This window comes from Pongo abelii, chromosome 1, assembly GCF_028885655.2.
Source record: "Pongo abelii isolate AG06213 chromosome 1, NHGRI_mPonAbe1-v2.0_pri, whole genome shotgun sequence".
NCBI lineage: Eukaryota > Metazoa > Chordata > Mammalia > Primates > Hominidae > Pongo > Pongo abelii.
The window spans coordinates 173496378-173518986 of record NC_071985.2 but is presented as its reverse complement, the minus strand read 5'-3'; the positions used below and the strand labels follow the sequence as shown (position 1 = coordinate 173518986).

The window sequence follows — 22609 nt, the reverse complement described above, 5'->3', positions numbered from 1 at the left end:
GTCCAAGAACTTTTCATGTATTATCTAATTAATACTCTCTAAAGTCCTATGACCCTACCTATAGATACAGTCATTATCTGTATTTTATAGTTAAGTGACTAAAGGTAGCAATCACAGCCTGGAGAGTCTCCTCACCCACCATTGATGGCCTTTTAATATGGTTTATTTACTACTCACCTTTCCTTACCAGTTACTAATTCTTGTTTATTCTCTTGTAAATTCCAATCCCTGGTTTTAAAATGCATCATTGTCACATAGGACATGATAAGAAAAAGTTGCATCTTTTTTATTCTCACTTGCATACGCACATCTTCTCTAATAAGCCACATCTGAAGGTGTCTGCTCCAGGAGTACATTGTCCATGGTTTCAACAATGCTGCACAGTCATAAATACACCACCTAAAGCATAAGAGATGGGAAGTGAGAAAAGAGAGAGAAAGGAAAGTAAAGAAGAAACAAGAGAAAAAAAGAAAAGGAAAAGAAATTAAAAATATATTAAAAACCATAGATTTGAAAAAAAGATATTTCTCTCATTTTTACAATTAAATGCAGATGTTGCATTACAAAGCAATTATTTCATTCTAAGTATGTGAATAGATTTGTATTTTTTAAAAAATCTTCATCTGGTTATTCTCAGAATGAAGGAAAAGAAATAGGACAGCATGTTTTGATATTTACTTCTTTTTAGAAAAGCACGTGCTCCCTTTCTAAGGATGATTGATTTTAGTTTCATCACACATCAAGGCTTGTCTCATGCTTGCCGATATTCTCTTCTGAATAGCTGTGCAAAAAAGCATTGCTTTTTCGACAGACTTTGTCCACAGAACACTGACCCCATGCAGTTCCTACTTCCAGATACTGAAGCTTATTTCCAACTGGACCTTGGCCATCACCCTTTCCAAGTGCTCTTCTTTGTCTCACATGGAGTGATTTTTATTGGGGATGGCATTGGGTAAGGAAGGCTAAGACAAGTTCCTAAGCCACTGCTATGGTGGCATTGACTTTCTGGAACAATTGTGCTTGGATTGAGTCACAAGGTCACAATGCAACAAGTTACTATGTGCTCTTGGGATTTTAGGATGTGTACATTGTGAATGTCTATCTGCCTCCTGCGTCATTGCCAAGGCTGGGACTAGCCTCAGGAGGTCACCTATGGAAAGCATTCTGCTATAAATGGGTGTATGAATGACTTGCAGTGTGCACAGTGTAGTACAGGTTATGGAGATAATGATTTCATGCCTTCATTCATTCACTCCTTCCATCGCGTTACAGAGATTTCCTGAGTGATTCCACTGGGCCATCCAAGAATACGGTCACTCCAGTCATCCATCATCAAATAAGAAAGTTGGATACAGAACTGATCATTATAATTTAGTGTAGGACATAAAAATAGATAGTACAATCACTATAGCCTACTGGAAAAATAGAGGCTAATACTGAGTACCTATTATGTACCAAATATTTTTAGGCCCGTTAGGATTTGGTATTTCATCTGATCTTCACAGCATGTGTATGTGGTCAGTGTTGTTATATTAGTTTTACTGATGAAGAAATAGACTGAGAATGTCAAGGTAATCTCATCAAAATCTTACAGTTATAAGTAGGAGAGCCACAATGCAAACCCAAGTTGGCCACCAGAGGCCCAAGATCTTTCCAAAACTGAATCTGACTTTTGTGGAGGTACATTTCTGAGTTTTTCTTTCAGTTCTCTGGTAGACTTCTTTGAGAAGCAACTGTTGTCCATTAACATGACATTCTCTTTAAGTGTCTTGAAACAAATAGAGTTAGCAGGCTTTGTAAGGCCATGGGAGAAAAATAATTAAATACAATAAATTAAATACAATATCTGAAATAAATATATAGTAGATGGGCCTAAGAGCTGATTGGAGATGACAAAAGTGTCCTCAGTGAGAATGAGACTTAGACTGGGAGACTTAGAAAGAGACAGAGAATATACATTGAAAAAATTAACACCCTGAGTCTCTCAGGGGCATGGGAGACAATAGCCAAAGGTCAATTAGCATTGACACGATCTATGTACAGATGTAGGTGTGTCCCCAGCATTTCACATCCGCTAATTATAATTACTTCATGGATACAAGGACTAACTCTGCAAAAACAAATGCCTCCCTGTTCCCTTCTCCTGCCCTGGCTTTTGCTTATTTTTTGTGTACCCACCTGGATTGCTACACAACTTCCTAATTGGCTTCTTGCCTCTAATCTTTCCCCCTCTAATCCCTTTGTTGCATTGTAGGTATAGAAGTCTTTCTGAAACAGTTATGAGTCTGTCACTTGTGATAGCTCTTCAGTTGTCATTAGAATAAAGTCTGAATTCTTTAGAGTGATATTTATTTATACAGCCAGTATTTACGGAGTGCTTACTATATTTGAGGTATTGTTCTGAGTGAGAAAGTAGCAGTGAGTAAAACAGCCTCTTCTACACTCTCCTGCACTCCAACAAGACTCGTGTACCCTTCTCAAGCTTACATTCTAACAGGAGGAGACAGATAATACACAAAAAATCAATGAATTCTACTTTATGGTATAAGTTATTAAGACAAATAGAAGAGGTAGCTTGTGAGTTCAGATGGGAAGGTTGTAGTTTTAAATAGGGTGGTCAGGGTAGACCTCACTGATGTGACAGTTGAACAAAGAATGAGGAAAGGAAGGAATTTAGCTATTTTGAAACCTGGGGGAAGAATATACCAGGTCAAGGGAACAACCAGTGTAAAGATTCTGAGGGTTGCTTGCCTGGGGTATTATGGGAATAGCAACAAGGTCACAATGGATGCGGCAGAGCGAACCAAAATGAGAGTTGCAGGGAACAAGTTCAGAGAGGTGATAGGGTCTACATTATTGGCCACAGTAATCGTTTTTACTCTCAGTGAAATGGAAACCATTGGAGAATAATGAGCAGAGGAGTGATGTGATATGACAGGTTTTCAAAGAATCATTCTTACTGCTGCCTACTGTGTTGCTGATTGTTAACTGGGGAGTGGAAGTAGGGGGAGGGAAGCATAGAAGTCAGAAAGAGGCTATTGTAGTAAGCCAGCTGAGTGAGGAGGATGATGGCATGGAGCTGGTAAAGAATGCTTAGATTTTGGATATATTTTGAAGGTAGAGCCACCTTCAAACCTTGACCTTGACCTTCACACCCTGATGGATTAAGTGTGAAGTGTGCAGAAAAGAGAGAGGCCAAGGCTTGAGGAATGTAGCATTGCTATCAATGGGTGAAGGTGGATTCAATGTTACAGAGTCAGAGGGAGGAAGGAGTCAAGAATTACTACGTTTTCTGATGGTAGTAACTGATCCCCAAAGTTGATCCTCCATTATCTTCCTTCATCTTAGTAAAGAATACCATCATTTATATTTTTTTTAAAGCCAAAAAATAAAATAAAAAATTAGGATTAATTCTTGACTCTTCCTTTCCCCTATCTCCTCACATCTAATCCATCAGTAAGTCCTAAGGGTTCCACCTCCAAAATATGTTGCGAATCCATCTTTCTCTTTTCTTTTCTTTTTTCTTTTCTTTTCTTTCTTCCACTCCTAGCACTGTTGGGCAAACCACCTGTGGCACTTTTCCTATCCTGGTCTATGTAAAGTATATTTTTTGTACACAGCATATAGTTGGGTCTTGCTTTTCAGTTTTATGATCTCTGAATTTTACTTGTGTTGTTTAGATACTTTATATAAAGATAAATATGATTTGATTTACATCTTTCATTTTGTTATTTGTTTTCTGTGATCACTTCTGTCTTTCCTTCCTGACTTCTTTTGGATTAAATGACTATTTTTCAATTTTAAGAATTCAATTTTAAGTTATCTATTGGCGTCTTGGCTTTCTACACATCTTTTTTCATTATTTTTTAATGGTTGCTCAGGTAATTATAATAAATATCCTAAACTCTTCAGCCTTCTTTGAATGCATATTATGATACTTCATGAAAGGTATAAATACCCTTCAACTGTGTAGTTCTACTTACCACTCCTATCCCAGCTCTTTACGCTGTAGTTTGTGTGTGATATCTACATATGCTATAAACCCAACAATGAAATAGTTGTCATATTGTTTGCTTTAAACAATGTGTTAGTCTACTCTTGACTACCATAACAAAATACCACAGGTTGGGTGGCTTAAACAACAGACATTTATTTCCTTACAATTTTGAAGGCTAAAAGTCTGTGATCAAGGTGCTGGCAAGTGCAGTTTCTGGTGAGGGCTCTCTTCCTAACTTGTAGATGGCTACCTTCTGTGACCTCACATGGCCTTTTCTCAGTATGTGTATATGGAGAGAAAACGGTTGTATTCCTTCCTTTTCTTATAAGAACACCAGTTATATCAGATTAAGGCTCCACTGTTATGACCTCTTTAACCTTAATTACCCCCGTAAGAGCCATATCTCTAAATACAGTCACATTTGGGATTGAGGCTTCAATATATGAATTTGAGGTGAACACAGTTTAGTCCATGTCAAAGATACATAAATGTTTTAAAGAAATTCTGAGAAATAAACTGTAGTCTTTTGTATTTACCTACATAATTACTATTTTTATTGCTTTTCCTTTCTTTCTGAAAATTTGAGTTTCCATGTGATATCTTTTCCCAAGCCTAAAGAACTTGTCTTAGTATGTCTTACAGTGCAGGTCAACTGACAAAAGACATTCTTTTTATTTTTTTTCAATGCATTTATTTTATATGCTGCCTTGAAAGATATTTTTGCTCACTATAGAATTCTTGGTTTACAGGTTTTTTGTTTTTTCCCATCAGCACCTTAAAATGTCAGTATTTTCTATTCTGACATTATTATTTCTTATAAGAAGTCAACCATTATTTTTGTCATTCTTTCCCTTTATATAATATGTCATTTTTTTTCCTTTGGCTGCTTTCAAATTTTCTCTTAATCTTTGGCTTTTATTATGGTATGGCGTGGTCTTCTTTGGATTCATCTTTCTTGAATTTGTAAGTTGATTCCTTTCACCAAGTTTGGGAAATTTTCAGCATTTAATTTTTTTTTGTTTGCTTCTTCTCCTTGCTCTCTTCCCTCTTATTGTGACTCCAATTCCACATATATGGTACCTTTGGCTGTTGTCTCTCATGCCCCTGAGAGACTCAGGGTGTTAATTTTTTCAATGTATATTCTCATTTATATTCTCTCTCTCTCTTTCTCTCTCTCTAAGTCTCCCAGTCTAAGTCTCATTCTCACGAGGACACTTTTGTTTGTCATCTCCAATCAGCTCTTAGGCCCATCTACTATATATTTATTTCAGATATTGTATTTAATCAATACTATTACATTTGCATTTTAATAGTTTGTTTCTTTGCTGTTTCCTCTCTGTTTAATAACTATGAGAATATTTTCCTTTTACATCCTTAAGCATTGTTGAAATACCTACTTTAAAATTCTTATCTTCTAACACCTGTGTCACCTCAGATTTGGTGTTCACTAAGTGGCTTTTCTCTTAAGTATGGATTACATTTTCCTGTTCCTCAATATGTATAATGATTTGGGGTCATATATTTTGGACATTGTGATTGATATATTCTAGAGACATTGTATTATTTCTGCTTCTCTTTTGAGTATTGATTTTTTGGTTTAGCAGGCAGTTTATTTGGCTGAACTCAAACTTCAAGTTTTGTTACTCCCCTGTGATGAACATGTCCTAAAATCTCTGTTGCATTATTTTAGCCTTAGCTGGACTACTTATGGTGTTCCCATGCACATGTAATTGAGAGATTATCCAGAAATTAGGGTAGCATTTATAGGCACAGTGTTGCATTCCCTTTCTATGGCTCTCTCTTTCTGACATCCCCTCCACAACTTACTTCCTAGCTACTATGGTTGCCTTGAAATCTAATCTCTCATTTCTTAATCAGAAAGACTGTGTATTTCTGTCTGAGTATTAGTTATCTTGCATGGCACTGACTGGGGTCCACCCATGGGCAAAAATGTATAAAATCAGGAAACACACAGAGTACTGCTTTTTCCTTCCTTGTGTCTACTCCTCTCCAGTTTCTACCTGGTTTTGGCTACTTTCCAGAGTCTTCAGAGAACTATTTGCTGTATTTTGATCAGCATTTTTAATTGTTATCAAAATATGTCTCATCATTCATTCATTAGAGATGTCAGCATTGCTCTAGGCACTGAGGAGTGGAAAATAATGATGCTCTTGCTTTGAAAGAGCTCAGAGTGTAGGGTAAGAGACAGACATATAACTAAGGATTGTAAAAGAACTTGATAGATGCTACAGTAGAGTAAGGATAGAAAATATCTTTGCCTTATATTCCCATTGCCAGCCTGTGATCTTTGCTGCATTTCCTATTCTCCATGCCTGGTCATCTCCCTGTCCTTCATACATTACCAAATTTTTCTTAACTTTTCATCATTTTTCTCTCCAAATCAAAATAATTTTTATGGCCTTTAATCTAATAAAAGTATAAACTCTTATGACATTCAAGACACACTGTCTGCCTTCACCCTCTTTATTCATCCATACTTTCACCAGTTTACTAATTCTGTAATTTAACCTACAGTAATCCTATGACCAATGTATGCACAGCACAAATAGATACAAATGCAAAGTGTGGTAAGTGCCACCAAGAAGAAGTACATGGTGCTATCTGTGTTTTTCCTGTGGTTTACTCATCCCACATTTATTCCACAAACCTTTATTAACCACCCATGATATGCCAGGCATGAGGCTAAACCAGTCCCTTACCATTCAAATCATATATGTCTTTCCATTTTCATGTCTCTACTAACCAGCCTCCTTTCTGTCATGCCTTGCCTCTAGCCCTTTACTCCTCCAAACTCTACCTATTTATGGCCTCTCAGTTGAAGCTTCACCTACTCCAACTGTATAATGATTGCCAAATGATTGATCTCTTACTTTGTGCTGCCATGCATCGTAACTGTTTCTTATTTTTCAGTGTATCTCCAGAACCTAGATGCACAGTTCCTGGAGGCACATTAGGCACCTAGTAAATACTGAATAACTGCATTCATGCTTACACCACACATGCTAGGTTCTAGCTCACTCCTAGAAGCTCATTTAAATCTCTCTTCTCTGAACTCCTAAAGCACTTCCCATAAAAATTAGCATCAAATCAAGTAATGCCTTTAATTATCCATTACTGTTGCCAGTGAGTTTATCTTGATGCTCGCAGTGGATTGCAAACTCAGGGGATCCAGAGTGTGATGAGGATATGCTTCATCACAGTAATGCGAAGTTGAACCTGAAGGAGATAAATATTCAATAACTGCCTGAGTTTTTTTTCTTTTTCATTGAAATGACCAATGTCTTTGATATCATTTTGAAACATTTCCACAAAAACTGCACCAATGGTATTCAACAACTTATACCTGGAAGTTCAGTAGACAATATGACATGGTGGTTAAGAACAAAGTCTTAAAATATAGAGACCTCAGTTTGAGACCTAGATTTGTCATTACTTTACTGTGACCTTGGGCAAGATATTCAGTCTCTTTGAGCTCAGTTTCCTCATCTCCATAATGAAGAACAGTATCTTCTTCATAGGAGTGCTATAAGGAATAAATGAAATAGAGTAATGTGTGTACAATGCTTAAGTTAGTACTGATGTATGGGAAATGAGTCAGTATATTTCACGTGATATCATTTGTACTACTGTTGGCACTATAGTAGTGTATTAGTCCGTTTTCATACTGCTGATACAGACATACCTGAGACTGAGTAATTTATACAGAAAAAGAGGTGTAATGGACCCATAGTTCCACGTGACTGGGGAGGCGTCACAATCATAGCAGAAGGCGAAAGGCATGTCTTACATGGCGGCAGGCAAGAGGGAATGAGAGCCAAGTAAAACAGGAAACCCCTTATGAAACCATCAAATCTCATGAGACTTATTCACTACTACGAAAACAGTATGGGGGAAACTGCCCCTATGATTCAGTTGTTTCCCACTGGGTCCCTCCCACAACATGTGAGATTTACGGGAGCTACAATTCAAGATGAGATTTTGGTGGGGACACAGACAAACCATATCAAGCAGACACACTTAACTTCCTAGAAATCCTGTTTAAAAGGAGGCCATGGAAGTTCAAAATAGTTCAGTGACTTGCAGAAAGTCACTCAGCTAGTGAGATTCAGAGCCAGAACCCAACCCTGGCCTCTGTGGCTCCTGAACAAATTATCTTCTTTACACAGCCCTGGCTCTCAGGAAACATGCTCAGAGAGCCTATCCCTGTGCAGCCAAAAGAGCAAATCTCTTCATTGTTGAAATGAAAATAAGTCTATCAGAATGGTTGTTTTAGTGTCCTAGAAACTCAAGTAAACATTCAGAAAATACACAGATGAGCTTCAGGAACTCAAGCACAGTGGTTGCCTGGGTGTGTTATGGCAAGCAGAGTAACTGCGTGGAGAAACATTTCTGTCCCTGATACATATTTCATACTATTTTGTTTAGAGCCACCAAGTGGATTAAGGAATAAGATCCTAGACCTGGGATTTCAAATGAGAGGTGATTGTCTGCAGAGCTCAGACGTTTCTGTCCTTGGAGAGCTGTGTTTCCCATGTGATGATTGTTCAGTCAGGAGAGTTTCTCCTGATAGCTCTGGGGCATCTCATTTTTTTTTTTAACTGAGGGTTTCAAAAATTTTTTTTAACGAGGGTTTTTTCAAAAACCCTCATCATAGTCTCTTTCATTCAGCTTCTCCATTAGTAAGACACAGTGAGTAATTCAAGGTTTGACATTGCCCAGGGATGACAGCCTGGATCAAGAAGGGGAAATGATGTGATCCAGAAAAGGTTGGTGCTTTTAACACTCAGACCCCCCAGCATTTGACATAAGTTACCCTTTCTTCTCATTCTTGGGCCTGATGCTAACCTGCTTCTACCAGTTTAGCCTTGGAAATTTCATTTCTTTTTACTCTTCTCTCTAAACTTCTTTGTTTTATATATTTAAGAGGCTAGCCGTAGGTTAAATCAAAGCTAAATTTCTTTTAGCTGAGGCACTCTTGCTACATTGGCATTTTAATGTTCTTGGAACTCGTATGGACAAAGAGTTGAAAGAAACATATACTCATTTTAATATAAATTTTTCTATCTTATATATAAATTAAGCTATAAAATTGACCCATGTCTCTTATTTTTCAGATAGACCACATGGTACAAGGCCATGCTGCTTTTCCAGAACTACAAGTAAAGGCCACAGCCAGGTAACTGCTGTCTCTGTTCCCTCTAAAATTTTCCTTGTGTGACTGTATTGAGAGAATTCACGTTGGGCAGTTGGGTGATTTTCAGATCCTACGGACAATGAAAATGCCTGTTAGTGCTTGAAAGATAGTCATCTGGATGATCCAGAAGATACATGTATTAATTCTTTAAATGATGTAAGAGAACTTAGAGAACCTAGAGATACCCCAAGAATATACCCAGGGACTATGGATAAGAAACTCTGATGTGGAAGAAGGACCATGGATTCTGAAGTCATAGTTTCACGTGCTAGCCATACTCCTTAATAGATACAGGACCTTGAGCTAGTTACTTAACCTCTTTATGCCTGTCTCTTCATCTGTAAAACTGAAGATAAGAACGATATGGAGTGATTTCTAGAATATTTTGAAGCAAGCTGAGTGCAAAAAAATATTTACGATATAATCCCTTTCGTGTAAAAAGAAAGACTTAGGAAAATACATGTGTATCTGTTCATTTTTGCAAAAGAAATACAGGAAGGTGGCCAGGCGCAGTGGCTCACTCCTGTAACCCCAGCACCTTGGGAGGCCGAGGCAGGCAGATCACGAGGTCAGAGATCGAGACCAGCCTGGCCAACATGGTGAAACCCCATCTGCAGAGATCGTGCCACTGCACTCCAGCCTGGGCAATAAAGTGAGACTCCGTCTCAAAAAAAAAAAAAAAAAAAAAATACAAGAAGTTTAAACCAGAAAATAATAAGATTAGTTACCTACAGGGGGTGGGTAGGAATGGGGTGGAAAGAATGTGGGAATGGGACCGTGGTAGTAGGAAGAAATGATACTTCTCTGAGTATACCTTTTTATATAACTGTAACTCTTAGAATTATTGTGATGCCTCATGTCCCTGATACCCCGATAAATAGATGATAGATAGATAGCCAGGATATATGTGTATGTTGGTATGGGCAAAATGAAATGCACACAGTAAAAACTGAACCTACTGTATTACAAAGGGGGTTGGGAAGAGAAAAGAAAGGAAAAGAAAAAAGAAAACAACCTAAGTAAATTTGGGAAAGAATATTTTGACTGTATGCCATATGGCTAAAGAGAAAAATAACCCTCCATAAATATTATACTCTAATTGGTAAATTTGTTTTTCATAGGTGTATATGTTAGCTATAGTGACAACTCTTTATGTGTATGCTACAGGTGAGCGAAGAAATCAATATATTGTGGATAATAAGAGCCAGGTTCCTCACAAATGGGAAAAGGAGAAGGTTAGAATGAACCTTATGGTGTCAATATCAACTTATGATTTTTTATATATATATACATATATATACACACAGCTGGATATAAATATAAGTAAATATAGATATGTATATTCATGCGTGAATATACATGCATATACTCTCTAGGTCTCTGTGCTGAGATGGCCTGGAAGCAATGACACCATAGTAGCAATGTGTGTACCTAGCTCACAGGTACTGGATTCTAAGTACCATTCTCCCATTTCTCTAATAAAAGTAATCAGGACTTCTTAGAAAGATGACTGAGTCTGTGCTGCGGCAGTAAAATTATGGTGCCAGAAAGAAAGAAGTTACTCAACAAGGAATTGTCAGCGTACATTGGAACCAGCTTTAAGAATTAAGGTCAAGCATGTTGCTTGAAGACTCAGAACCAGGGTTGCTGATGATGGTTACAAATCATGCCCACCTTACACACAGGCAGGTGGCTAGCAGCCTTGGAAGCTCTGATTTTACAGGGAAGTATGTTCTCTGCTAGCTGTTTTCTATAATTCCATCCTTAGAATTCAGTCTTTCCAACTTAGAGTGATAGCCCTGCTAAAAGGCAAAGCAAAACAAAAGAATAATAAACAAAGCCACTGTATGCAGTAAGACACAGATTCTAATAAGAGAAACTGTGCTGTCTGATGGTTGGAGAAACGAGAAGTGTTATGCCACTGACAAGAAATAAAACCATATGTGTAAATTTTCAAAAAAAAAAAAAAAAAAAAAAGAAAGAATCTCTCAGTGGCCTACTCAGGATAAAATAAACAGTAATAGCATAAAGTAAGTCCGTAAGTAAATAACTCCATAAGTAAACTACTGAAGAAGGCAGTAAACGAGGAAGAAATGACAGATCTTCCTCTTCACTGTCAGGACAGTAGCCTTACAATTAATAAATGTAGAAGAAATAATGGAAATAGAAAATCAACATTAGGTAAACACTATAGAGATAAATGTTGTAGGCAAGAATCATTAATGGATGCTAAAATTAGTGAGTAAAAGTGGGAAGCAGGATATTTTCATAAACCCAGAGGATTTCAGCACAAGACACTGATTAATATGAAGAGGAAAATAATAACTTTCCAGTAGTGTATAAGTATGGTAGACACCACCTTACCCAAGTGATGAAAGTTAACAACACCAGCAATAACATGTAGTGATATCATGTATCTCCTTTTATGATGCACCGATAAGGATACAACATCATTTCTGCCATGTTCTTGCCCAAAATGATTAAACTCAATGTAAATATGGGAAGCATCAGACAAACCTAGATTGACATTCCACAAAGCTATTAGCTAGTTTGCTCCAAAGGAAAATTAAGAAACTTAAATACTGAAGAACTGTCCTAGATTGGAGGAGACTTAGGGAGATACTACAACTATAAGCAGTATATAATCATGGATTCAACTCTGGACCAGAAAAAGGACATTGGTGGAGGAAAACTGTTGAAATTCAAATAGAGATTAATAGTATTGTTATTTGTGGCAATTTCTTAGGTGATGAGTAAAAGGGAACTCTGTCTACTATTTTTGTAACTTTAGCGTAAATCTAAAATTATTTTGAAATAAAAAGTTTAAAAAATAATAAATGAATGGATTTTCATGCTAATAATGCTTAGTTGTCAGGCTGTTTAAGTAAAGTAAGATATTTTTATAGAATTATCAGAGAAACCCATGTAGCTAGCTAGCACAGGACAAAAGAGAGATAGTCTAAGGTGGCCGCTAATAGACTCTGAAGCCAAATTGCCCTTGCCTCAGCTTTGTCGCTTATTCGCTTTCTGTTTCTGGGCTATTTACTTAACCTCTGTGCCTTAGTACCTCACTGTAAAGGGAAAAATAGTAAACATTTCATAAGGTTATTGAGAAAATTAAATGAATTAGAACAGTGGGTGATACAGAGTGATGATTAAGAGTCAAGCTGTAATAGGTGTTCAACTAAAAAAATGGTAATGATAAAAGTGACTGTTGGGGACCATCACACACCGGGGCCTGTCGTGGGGTGGGGGGATGGGGGAGGGATAGCATTAGGAGAAATACCTAATGTAAATGATGAGTTAACGGGTGCAGCAAAACAACATGGCACATGTATACATATGTAACAAACCTGTACATTGTGTACATGTACCCTGGAACTTAAATAAAAAATGAATAAATAAATAAATGATTGTTGTAGTTAGTATATTAGACATTTCCATTCTACTAAGTGACTTACATTCTAATAGGATCAGCACACCTACACAGAGCAGAATAAATGCATACTGTACTAAAATATACATAGTGTGTTATCAGGCTGTGTAGAAAAGGAGGACTGATCTTGACAAGGAATTTGAGAAAAGCTTCATAGGCATTCCCTTCTAGGAGTCTTTAGTTATAATGCCATTGCAATTAGTCATTAATTACAATTACCATTGAGAGGGATTATGTCACATAACCTTACCAACTAGCATATTAGTTGGCATAGAGACCATATAACCTAGAAAAGGGATTCCTAATTTCAGATCATCAATGAACCTCTTTAAATTGTGTACTGTTCTGCTGATTACGTAATTCTGCATGTATTTCTGTGAAGGGGCCATAATGGTCATTATTTTCTTAAAGGGATTAAGCATTTATAAACCACTAAGCCAAAGAAAAGAGCACTAGATTTATAGTTTGGAGACCTGGATCCAAATCTCAGCTCCAACATGTATCATTGTGTGAAACCCATTTTCCTCATTATAACATAGGATAGTAATGGAGAATCAACCCGAGACACCTCTAAGGATTTATTTTGAGTTTAGAAGAGGTAATATATTTGACGGGGCTTTGTAAACTGAATTGTGACAATGATGATCACCACTACTACTCTGTTAGTCCATTCTTGCACTGCTGTGAAGAAATACCTGAGACTAGGTAATTTATAAAGGAAAGAGGTTTAATTGACTTACAGTTCTGTGGGCTGGCCAGGTATTAGGAAACTTACAATCATGGTGGAAGGGGAAACAAACACATCCTTCTTCACATGGTGGCAAGAGAGAGAACTGCTGAGCAAAAAGAGGAAAAGCCCCTTATAAAACCATCAGATCTTGTGAGAAGTCACTATCACAAGAACAGCATGAGGGTAACCACGCCCATAATTCAATTACCTCCCACCAGGTCCCTCCCACAACACATGGGGATTATGGGAACTAAAATTCAAGATGAGATTTGGTGGGGACACAGCCAAACCATATCAACTACTATTATTACTACTAATGATTGTAAGGGGAGGAAGTTTGGTGGTGGTTGCTCTGGGTGCAAGCAGCAGACGTCAGTCATTCATACCTTGCCTGCCTTCTTATGGAAAGCATGGAGGAATAGCAAGGACAGGGACTGTGAATTAGAGTCCTTGGGTTCTTGTACCTGTTCTGCCCTGAATGTCTCAATGACTACTAGATTCTTCATCCATAAATTACAATAATGCCACCCTACTTAATTCATTTTACAGGCATTAATAGGATGAAAGCAGGTCACAGGAATGTCTGTATATGAACATTTTAGTGTGTAACACAAACTTACTGAATATTTAGTTTTGCAATGACATACTCAAAATTTCCAGAACTTTCTTCTATAGATAAACTTCATTTGAGTAGCTTCTGTTGCAAATCATAATAAAAAGAAGCAAGAATTTGTGGATTACCATGCAAACTCAGAGAAACAACAGGATAGGGTGGTTCAGAAGCAGCAACTTACAGAATTCAGTGATGGAGTCAGAACTGGATTTAAATCCCACGTCTTTTCACATAACTTCAAACCCATTTTCAGCTGCTTCCCTGTATTTCTCCTTCTGTTTAGAGTGGAGTTTCTCCAAAGCATCGCCTGTACTCTTGGTCTCTACTTCCCCACTTCCTACTCCTTCCTTGCCCACTCCAGTTTGAATTCTGTCACCATCAGCCCCCTGAAACATTTCATATTAAGGTTATCAGTGACCTCTATTTTGCTAAGTCCATAGGATGTTTTTTATTCCCCTTTCTTTAGTTCTCAGCAGCATGGGGCATCAGTGATCACTTTTTCCTCCTTTTAACATTCTCTTTCCTTGACTTTCTGGAATGTCACCCTGTCTGTTTTCTTCCTGTATCTCTGATTCCTCCTTCCTAACCTGCTTTTCTTGAGTTTATAGTTCTTTTCTTGACCATTAACGTTAACGTTTGTCACAGCTAGCTTCCTGGCCCTCTTCTCTGGCATCTCTTCCAAGATGATCTATGTCAGCTATGCTCTTGACTTCATTTCTGTGTATATTTTAATGACTGTTTTATGTCCAGCCCAGATACTTAGTAGGTATTCAGTAAATGTTAGTTCGGTTTCCTTCCGCTTTTCTTTTATTGTCTTACAAAGGAAAGTCCATCTGTATCTTATTAGGTCTATGAGTACAATATTCTAAAACTATGGGACCCTTTATGCTTCAGGTCTTAGAAAGAAACAGGCATAACTGTTTTTGAAATGAAGTTAGCTGTTTGGAAGGGCAGACAACTCCTTCTGAATCAAGAACCATGTGTCTCTTTTGCTATGACTTGGGGCTTTCTGAAAACAGCAATGCAGGTCACCCCTATCTCAGAGCTTAGGGTCAGCAAATCCTGTTTGAAACTGTGGAAACAAGTGTTGATAAACAGATTGAGTATTTTATACTCTTGATTTACAATAATCCTCTTAGGCCCCATCTCTGAAGAGAAGTGTTTTGCAAGCTTATAAATTAAGTAAACAAGAACTAGATGTGCCCGTACATGTAACTGGTAACCAAAGTTTCTCTTCATGTGGGGCCAAATTTGCAGATATTTCACTCTTTAGCAGAGATCACCTTATGTCGATCATAAATTTTGACTCTTTTCCTCTAAACTTGATTCTCTTAGAGGTTCTTAACTAACAGTGTCTCTGAATTAGGTTCTGGTGACAACAGGGTTTAGTGAGAACATTTTGACATAATCCACAAGTGCTAGATTCAAGGTTGGCAGCAAAGCAAAAGTTAAAATCCAGGGTCTGTGGCTCATCTGTCTGATGAGTATCTTTTGAGCATTTATGATACGTGAATGAACCAAGCAAACAAAGTCTTTGCTTTCATAAAAATATACACACACATACACATATATATGTAGTACATACATGCAAATATGCATACTATATACATATACACATATGCATATATACATATATAGCCAGCCATTGATAAATGCTCTAAGAAAAATTGTAGATAAATAAGGAGATATAGAACATTGGTTTCAAAGCCCTTAATATTGTCTTTGTTGTGCTAGTGCACATTTTTTTCCTTAATCTTTCTTTTTTCCTACTTTCCCTGAATTTTTCTGTTATTCCTCTGAGGACAGCTAATTTTTCTTGATCTGATATATTCCTCAAACTTCTTTTGCTTTTGTAATTCCCATAATCCCACTAAATATCAATTTCTTAAAATTCACTAGTCCTTTATATCGTGAATCGCAGATATATTTAAAGCTTCCCATTAAAGGCTGTACAAATCCCCCTCAAGCAAAGAAAGGGAAAAAAAGGACAATAACAATTATTAAGAATCTGCAGTATGTTTGGCACTGTGCTTAGTGATAATAGTTTCACATATATTATCTCATTTAATTCTAGATGAGGAAATGAGGATTATTGGGAGCTCTCAGACTTCACTTCTAAAAATTTTTCTCTCTTTCCGTTCTGCTCTTTTGTATTGAGAGTCCCCTTTTTGCCTTTATGACTTTTTAAACCTTGGACCCTCATTCTCACAACTGGGGCATTGAGTCTATCACTGAATATTTACTTAGCCTTCCCTGAGCTAGGACAGTCAGTGTGATAATATTAACACCTTTCATTCCCCCATGGTATGCAAAGATAATCAGTAAATTCTTGATGGCTCTGAGTTCAGAAAGATTTCTTATAGAAATTAGCTGGATATTATTATACATTTCTTTCTTTCTTTTTTTTTTTTTTTTTTTGAAACGGAGTCTCGCACTTTCACCCAGGCCAGAGTGCAGTGGCGCTATCTCAGCTCACTGCAAGCTCCGCCTCCTGGGTTTACACCATTCTCCTGCCTCAGCCTCCCAAGTAGCTGGGACTACAGGTGCCCGCCACCACGCCCGGCTAATTTTTTGTATTTTTAGTAGAGACGGGGTTTCACCGTGTTAGCCAGGATGGTCTCGATCTCCTGACCTCGTGGTCCTCCCGCCTCGGCCTCCCAAAGTGCTGGGATTACAGGCGTGAGCCACCGCGCCTGGCCTATTATACATTTCTTTGGTTTCTGTTTTGCATGCAAATAAAAGAAAGTGCTCAGGGCATTGGTGTCTTCTCTAGAAGACCAAGGGTCTGTGCTGATTTAGGACATAAATCCTCTTATTTTCTACCTCCCAACTGGTTACCAGTAGCTCAGCACAGTGCCTGGTGGCATAGGGGCATGTGTAGGGAAGTCATAAGATGCCTTTTCCTTTGCCCTGTCCCCATCTTCTGTATATTCCAGCATGTCTGGAAGGCTGTGTCCATCTGAAGGGTTTTAGATAGGTGTGGGAGTGATAATCAAGGTTGCATTGTAGAAGAATCAATCAGGAAAGAGTGCAGAAAGCCTGATTGGACATTCTTAGTTGAGTTGTCTTTGAACATCTAACAGGAGGCACTTGAAGAGTGGTTGGATACTTGACCTGGAACTCATAAGAAAGAAATGGACAGGAGTTAAGGTCATAGATTTGGAAGTCCTCAGCACTAGATGGTAACTGGAGCCATGAGAAGAGGTTAGGATCATCCAAGAGGAGATAAAGAGTACGAAAATGGTGAAAGACAGTAGATCTCTGGAAGATGTCATATGTTTAATGAACAAGTGAAGAAGGAGAACCAGCCAAAGAGGAGGGAGGAAAATCAAGAGAGAATAGTGTTTCAGAAACAAGAGAACAGATGAGGAAGGAGTGGTCAAATGGTGTAAAATGCCCAAAATGGTTCATTGGCATTAACAACAAAGAGGGTATTGTTCCTCATGGTGGTACCAGTTTCAGTAGAATGGAGCAGGCGGAATGCATAGTGTATTGGGTTAAGAAGTAAGGAACTAGGCCGGTCGTGGTAGCTCACGCCTGAAATCCCAGCACTTTGAGAGGCCGAGACGGGCGGATCACAAGGTCAGGAGATCAAGACCATCCTGGCCAACATGGTGAAACCCCATCTCTACTAAAAATACAAAAACATTAGCTGGGCGTGGTGGCGTGCACCTGTAGTCCAGCTACTCGGGAGGCTGAGGCAGGAGAATCACTTGAACCCAGGAGGCAGAGGTTGCAGTGAGCTGAGATCACGCCACTGCACTCCAGCCTAGCGACCAGAGCGAGACTGTCTAAAAAAAAAGAAGTAAGGAACTAGAGACAGACAATATGGAAGCTTCTTTTCTAAGACTTTCTCTTACTGCTAGAAAGGGCACAAGTATATGTTGTTATACCATGTATTCTGATTTTTTGGTTTAAGAGTATGACCACCATACTCTCTGGGCAGCCTGTGAACCCAAAGAATTAGGTGATTTATGGAGAGGGAGAGGACATGAGAGATTTCAGGGATGCTGTCTGCCTTTCCAAACACCGCATGTTCTCACTCATAGATGGGAATTGAACAATGAGAACACATGGACACAGGAAGGGGAACATCACACTCTGGGGACTGTTGTGGGGTGGGGGGAGGGGGGAGGGATAGCATTAGGAGATATACCTAATGCTAAATGGTGAGTTAATGGGTGCAGCACACCAGCATGGCACATGTATACATATGTAACTAACCTGCACATTGTACACATGTACCCTAAAACCCAAAGTATAATAATAATAATTTAAAAAAAAAAGATTACAAGCAATAGGTCCGAAAAAAAAAATCTTTGATTCTTGGATTTTTAAAAAACTAGAAATGAATTTCTTATTATGGCAAAGAAGAGGAAACTATTTATTGATAAACCTGTCATTTTATAGTGCTCAGGGCTCTATGTTTAATCTTCATAGCAGCCTTTAAGTAGACAGTATTAGCCCCAATAGCAAAAAAAGCAAATAGGCTCAGAGAGGGTTTGCCTACCTGATCATCCAGCTGGTACGTGGTAAGTCACTTTATGATTATTAAAACTATATTTTCTTCATGATACCCAATGGGATGTGGACAGCAAAAGTTTCTCCTTCTGAGACAGGATATATCAGCCTGGGGTTCGTGAGAGAGAGGAAGAGCGATCCACTTGGGATCACAGTTAATATGTGATTCCCTAGCTAGAAGAAGGCAGGCTGCCATTTGAGAAGGAACTGATAAAACATACAAAATGACACAAAGTCAGAACCAAAAAAGGCATCATGCAAGGTTAAAATTATGTGAATAATGATCTGTATTAGTTAGTTTAATGTCTTCCAAGTGCATTTCATTTTGAATGATATACTCAGATAGCACACATGGTAAGATATAATTGAAAAAACATGTAGGGAAATGGCTGCATTCAAAGAATAAACATACAGCTGCAAGGAGGTTAGGAGTCAAAGGGGTAAGCATATGCCCCGTCCCCCAGGGATCTCATTAGTGCATGAGTGGCCATATATGTAGAGGCTAAATGAATCTCACTGTTTGCAAAGACCTGCAGTAAATGAGACAATGACGAATCAATAATAATTAGGCCTATACGTTCTTATTGACCCAGATGTCTGAAACCAAATGCCCTGCTCTGAGATTCCTTGAGAGACGAATGAAAAGATTTATAGACATGTGTTTCCAAAAAAAAAAAAATTCCTTTACTTTAAGAGCAGTGGCTATTCTGAAGTGGAAAGTCGCAAGAATTAGTGCAGACTCTTGACTTCTGGCTAGAAAAGATGTTCTCAAGGCTTTTCTTGTGAATGTGATTCCTGTTGGACCAGGATCTGAGAGAGCAAAGAGATGGAAAACCAGAAGGTTATCATATTCGTGTTCCCTGATACGTTGTTCTGGCTCTACCTTGTATGGAGGCTTCAGAGGATCCTTTCCTGAAGCCATAATAGAATCATTCTAAAACAGGGTTTGAGTTTTTGGGGCTTTGATAAATAATTTCTGACCTAAGATACAGAGAGTCCGTGGCTTCAGAATCACAAGGAGAAGGGTTTAAAGCTGGACTCAGACCTGTCTCTTCACCTCTTGAAGCATCTCCTCTGTATGTTAGTGGTACCTCCCCAACTGGGCAGTGCTGGAAGGTCTGGTATACACTTAGGGAATGGCAACTGGTGTTAACTGTAGTTGTTAAGCCTTTTCCCAGTAATATCTTTCCTCCTAATATGATCGAAGGAAGAAGATTTTTGCAGATGAGAATGAGCTATTACAGCAAGAAGCAAATAAACTGCTGGTAGGTAGGGCAGTAGGACTGCCCTCACCTCCGCCCTAGTACACATCACACGCACTCACACACACACACATACATGCATTCACATTTACACACTCACTCATGCTCACACAGAGCAGCTTTGCTTTTCTATATTTTTACATTGAATATTTACATACAATTTTTGTTTAATAAAGGAGTTCTACTGGCCGGGCGCGGTGGCTCAAGCCTGTAATCCCAGCACTTTGGGAGGCCGAGGCGGGCGGATCACGAGGTCAGGAGACGGAGACCATCCTGGCTAACACGGTGAAACCCCGTCTCTACTAAAAATACAAAAAAAATTAGCTGGGCGTGGTGGCGGGCGCCTGTAGTTCCAGCTACTTGGGAGGCTGAGGCAGGAGAATGGCATGAACCCGGGAGGCGGAGGTTGCAGTGAGCCAAGATTGCACCACTGCACTCCAGCCTGGTGACAGAGCGAGATTCCGTCTCAAAGAAAAAAATAAAATAAAAATAAATAAATAAAGGAGTTCTACTGGTAAATGGGGGAAAAAAGATAATTTAAAAATCAATGCTCTACTCATTGGTTTGTTTCCCTACACCAAGTACAGGAAACTTTTGGCAACTTCATGGGATCCATGGGGACACTCTCCCAATCACAAACTAGAACTAGAAATCACTGAGCCTTCCTTCTAAAACACTTTTAAAATGCAAAACATAAATAATGCCTTAGGTATCTTAGATATTAACCTCCTTTGGATATTGATTTCCTATACTTTTTTTTTCTGCCATTATACAAGCCATGTTTTTAACCTTTAAAGAGACTTCCAAGGACCCTAGTGGGAAGTAGCACAGATGCCAACTGCTGCAATATCTACTTTCTTTTGAAATCATTGGTTCAGAACTTTTAGAAAGCAGCATCTTTTAAGAGGGGAAGGCTGACCAGCTTTCATCTTTGTGTCATGTGGTGTGATTTAACCCAGCGAGGTAGGTGTTATTAAACCTATTTTATGAGTGGGAAAATTGGAGGTCAGAGAGGTTAAGTCACTGGCCCATTTTACCAAGCTAGGAGAGGTAGTACCAAGATCTGAACTGAGTGGTGCTCTCACACCCATCATCTTCTCTCCACCTCCTCTTCACCTGAACATGTAAAGAATGAAGGAGTTGGTCTGACTCCCTCATTCTACACATGAAGAAACTGAGACTTAAAAAGGAGAAAAAAGCCAGGCGAGGTGGCTCACACCTGTAATCCCAGCACTTTGGGAGGCCGAGGTGTGTGGATCACCTGAGGTCAGGAGTTTGAGACCAGCCTGGCCAACATGGTGAAACCCCGTCTCTACTAAAAATACAAAAATTAGCTGGGCGGGGAGGCTGAGACAGGAGAATCGCTTGAATCTGGGAGGCGGAGGTTGTAGTGAGCCGAGATCGCGCCATTGCACTCCCGCCTGGGCAACAAGAGTGAAACTCCATCTCAAAAAAAAAAAAGAAAAAAGAAAAAGAAAAAACCTACACAATGTCATCTGGTGGGTTTAGGTTGAAAATCAGGTCTCTAACTCCTGATCCTAACTGCATTTATAACATTCAGTCACTTTACTTAGCAAAATCCTATCCGAGTCTGGGAACTTATATTTCTCTCCATTTATCAACTCATCATCATTATTACAATTAGGAATACTGATTTTAATAAATTATTGACATATGTACAGTACTGTACAGTTTACAAAATACTGCACCTTCACATACATAACCTTCTTTGATCTTCACAATAACCCTATGAGGTAAGTTGGACAGGGATTGATATCTGTTTTTACACATGAGAAGAGGGTGGTTCAGAAAGTTGGAATAACTTTCTCGTGGCCATACATCTACTAAGAGTAAAGCCATTCCTGGATCCAGTCTTCTGACTCCAAACCTTTCTACTGGGACGTGGCACCTTTCTTGGTGATAGTACAGTGTGATTTGAGAGTACAGTGGGCTAGCTTCTCTGAAGCTTTTAGAAGCCTGCTTACTTTCCTGGATCTGGAAGTACAAATGGTTTCTTTCTATAGAATGATTTGCTCCCTGACCCTATCCCCCTTTTAAAAATAAAATTCACTTCTCTTCCAGATGCCAGAGTATATATGCATATTTGAACAGTCACCTGGATCTGATTAAGAAGGCTCAGCCTGTGGGTTTCCTTACTGTTGATTTACATGTTTGGCCAGATTTCCATGGCAACCGCTCTCCCTTAGCAGATCTGACACTAAAGGGCATGGTAAGTAACAGCTAGTCCTTGCACATGGGTGAAGGCAGGCCAAAGGGCTACAAAGTTTGGAAGAAGCAAAGTGAGGAAAAAGGAAAAGAAAAAAATAAAACAGGCCAACAGCCCACTGGCTTTGTGCAGATGCATTGCTGTTGCTGCTCCCTGGGATGAGCTGCTGAAAGTTTTCATTGTTTCTGAGCCAACCTTGAAAGCATTAAAAGCAGCATTTCCTAGTTCAGCTACTGCTGGCTCTTTGTCCTGTGGAGTGGCTAAAAGTCATGCCTATGTAATTTTGGCATTTATATCAGTTTGTAAAGTCATATTTTCCAGCTGCATCTTTAGGTTGCCCAGTAAATCAGTGGTAAATATTACCACCTATAGTCTTGCTGGCCACAGCCACACATTGGCCTAGGCTCTGAGTCAGGGCTGTTCAGACTCTACACTAATATAGTTAGGATTTCAGATTAAACTTTGGTATAAGTAAATGTAATTTATAACTTATGTTGGAAAATAAATCCTGCTCTTAGTGCCCTTTAGGGTCACTTCCTCTGTGGATATTCTAGGTTCTCCTAGAGGGGCCAGATGAACTTGGTGGGAGAACTCTCAACCACCCCAGT

At 38.7% G+C, this 22609-nt stretch overlaps 1 protein-coding gene across 23 annotated transcripts in view; it reads left to right on the top strand.

Annotated features, from left to right (window-relative positions):
• The window catches only part of FGGY (FGGY carbohydrate kinase domain containing), a 492018-nt gene that overhangs the window by 325552 nt on the left and 143857 nt on the right, over positions 1-22609 (top strand). For all 23 annotated transcript variants that reach the window (XR_008514557.2, XR_008514537.2, XR_008514552.2 and 20 more), the window contains 2 exons: positions 9133-9194; positions 21857-22004. Coding sequence is in view for 18 of the 23 variants with exons in the window: in XM_024235117.3 (XP_024090885.2) it covers positions 9133-9194; positions 21857-22004 (210 nt within the window). In the remaining 5 variants the exon portion in view is untranslated. The remainder of the gene's footprint in view (positions 1-9132; positions 9195-21856; positions 22005-22609) is intronic.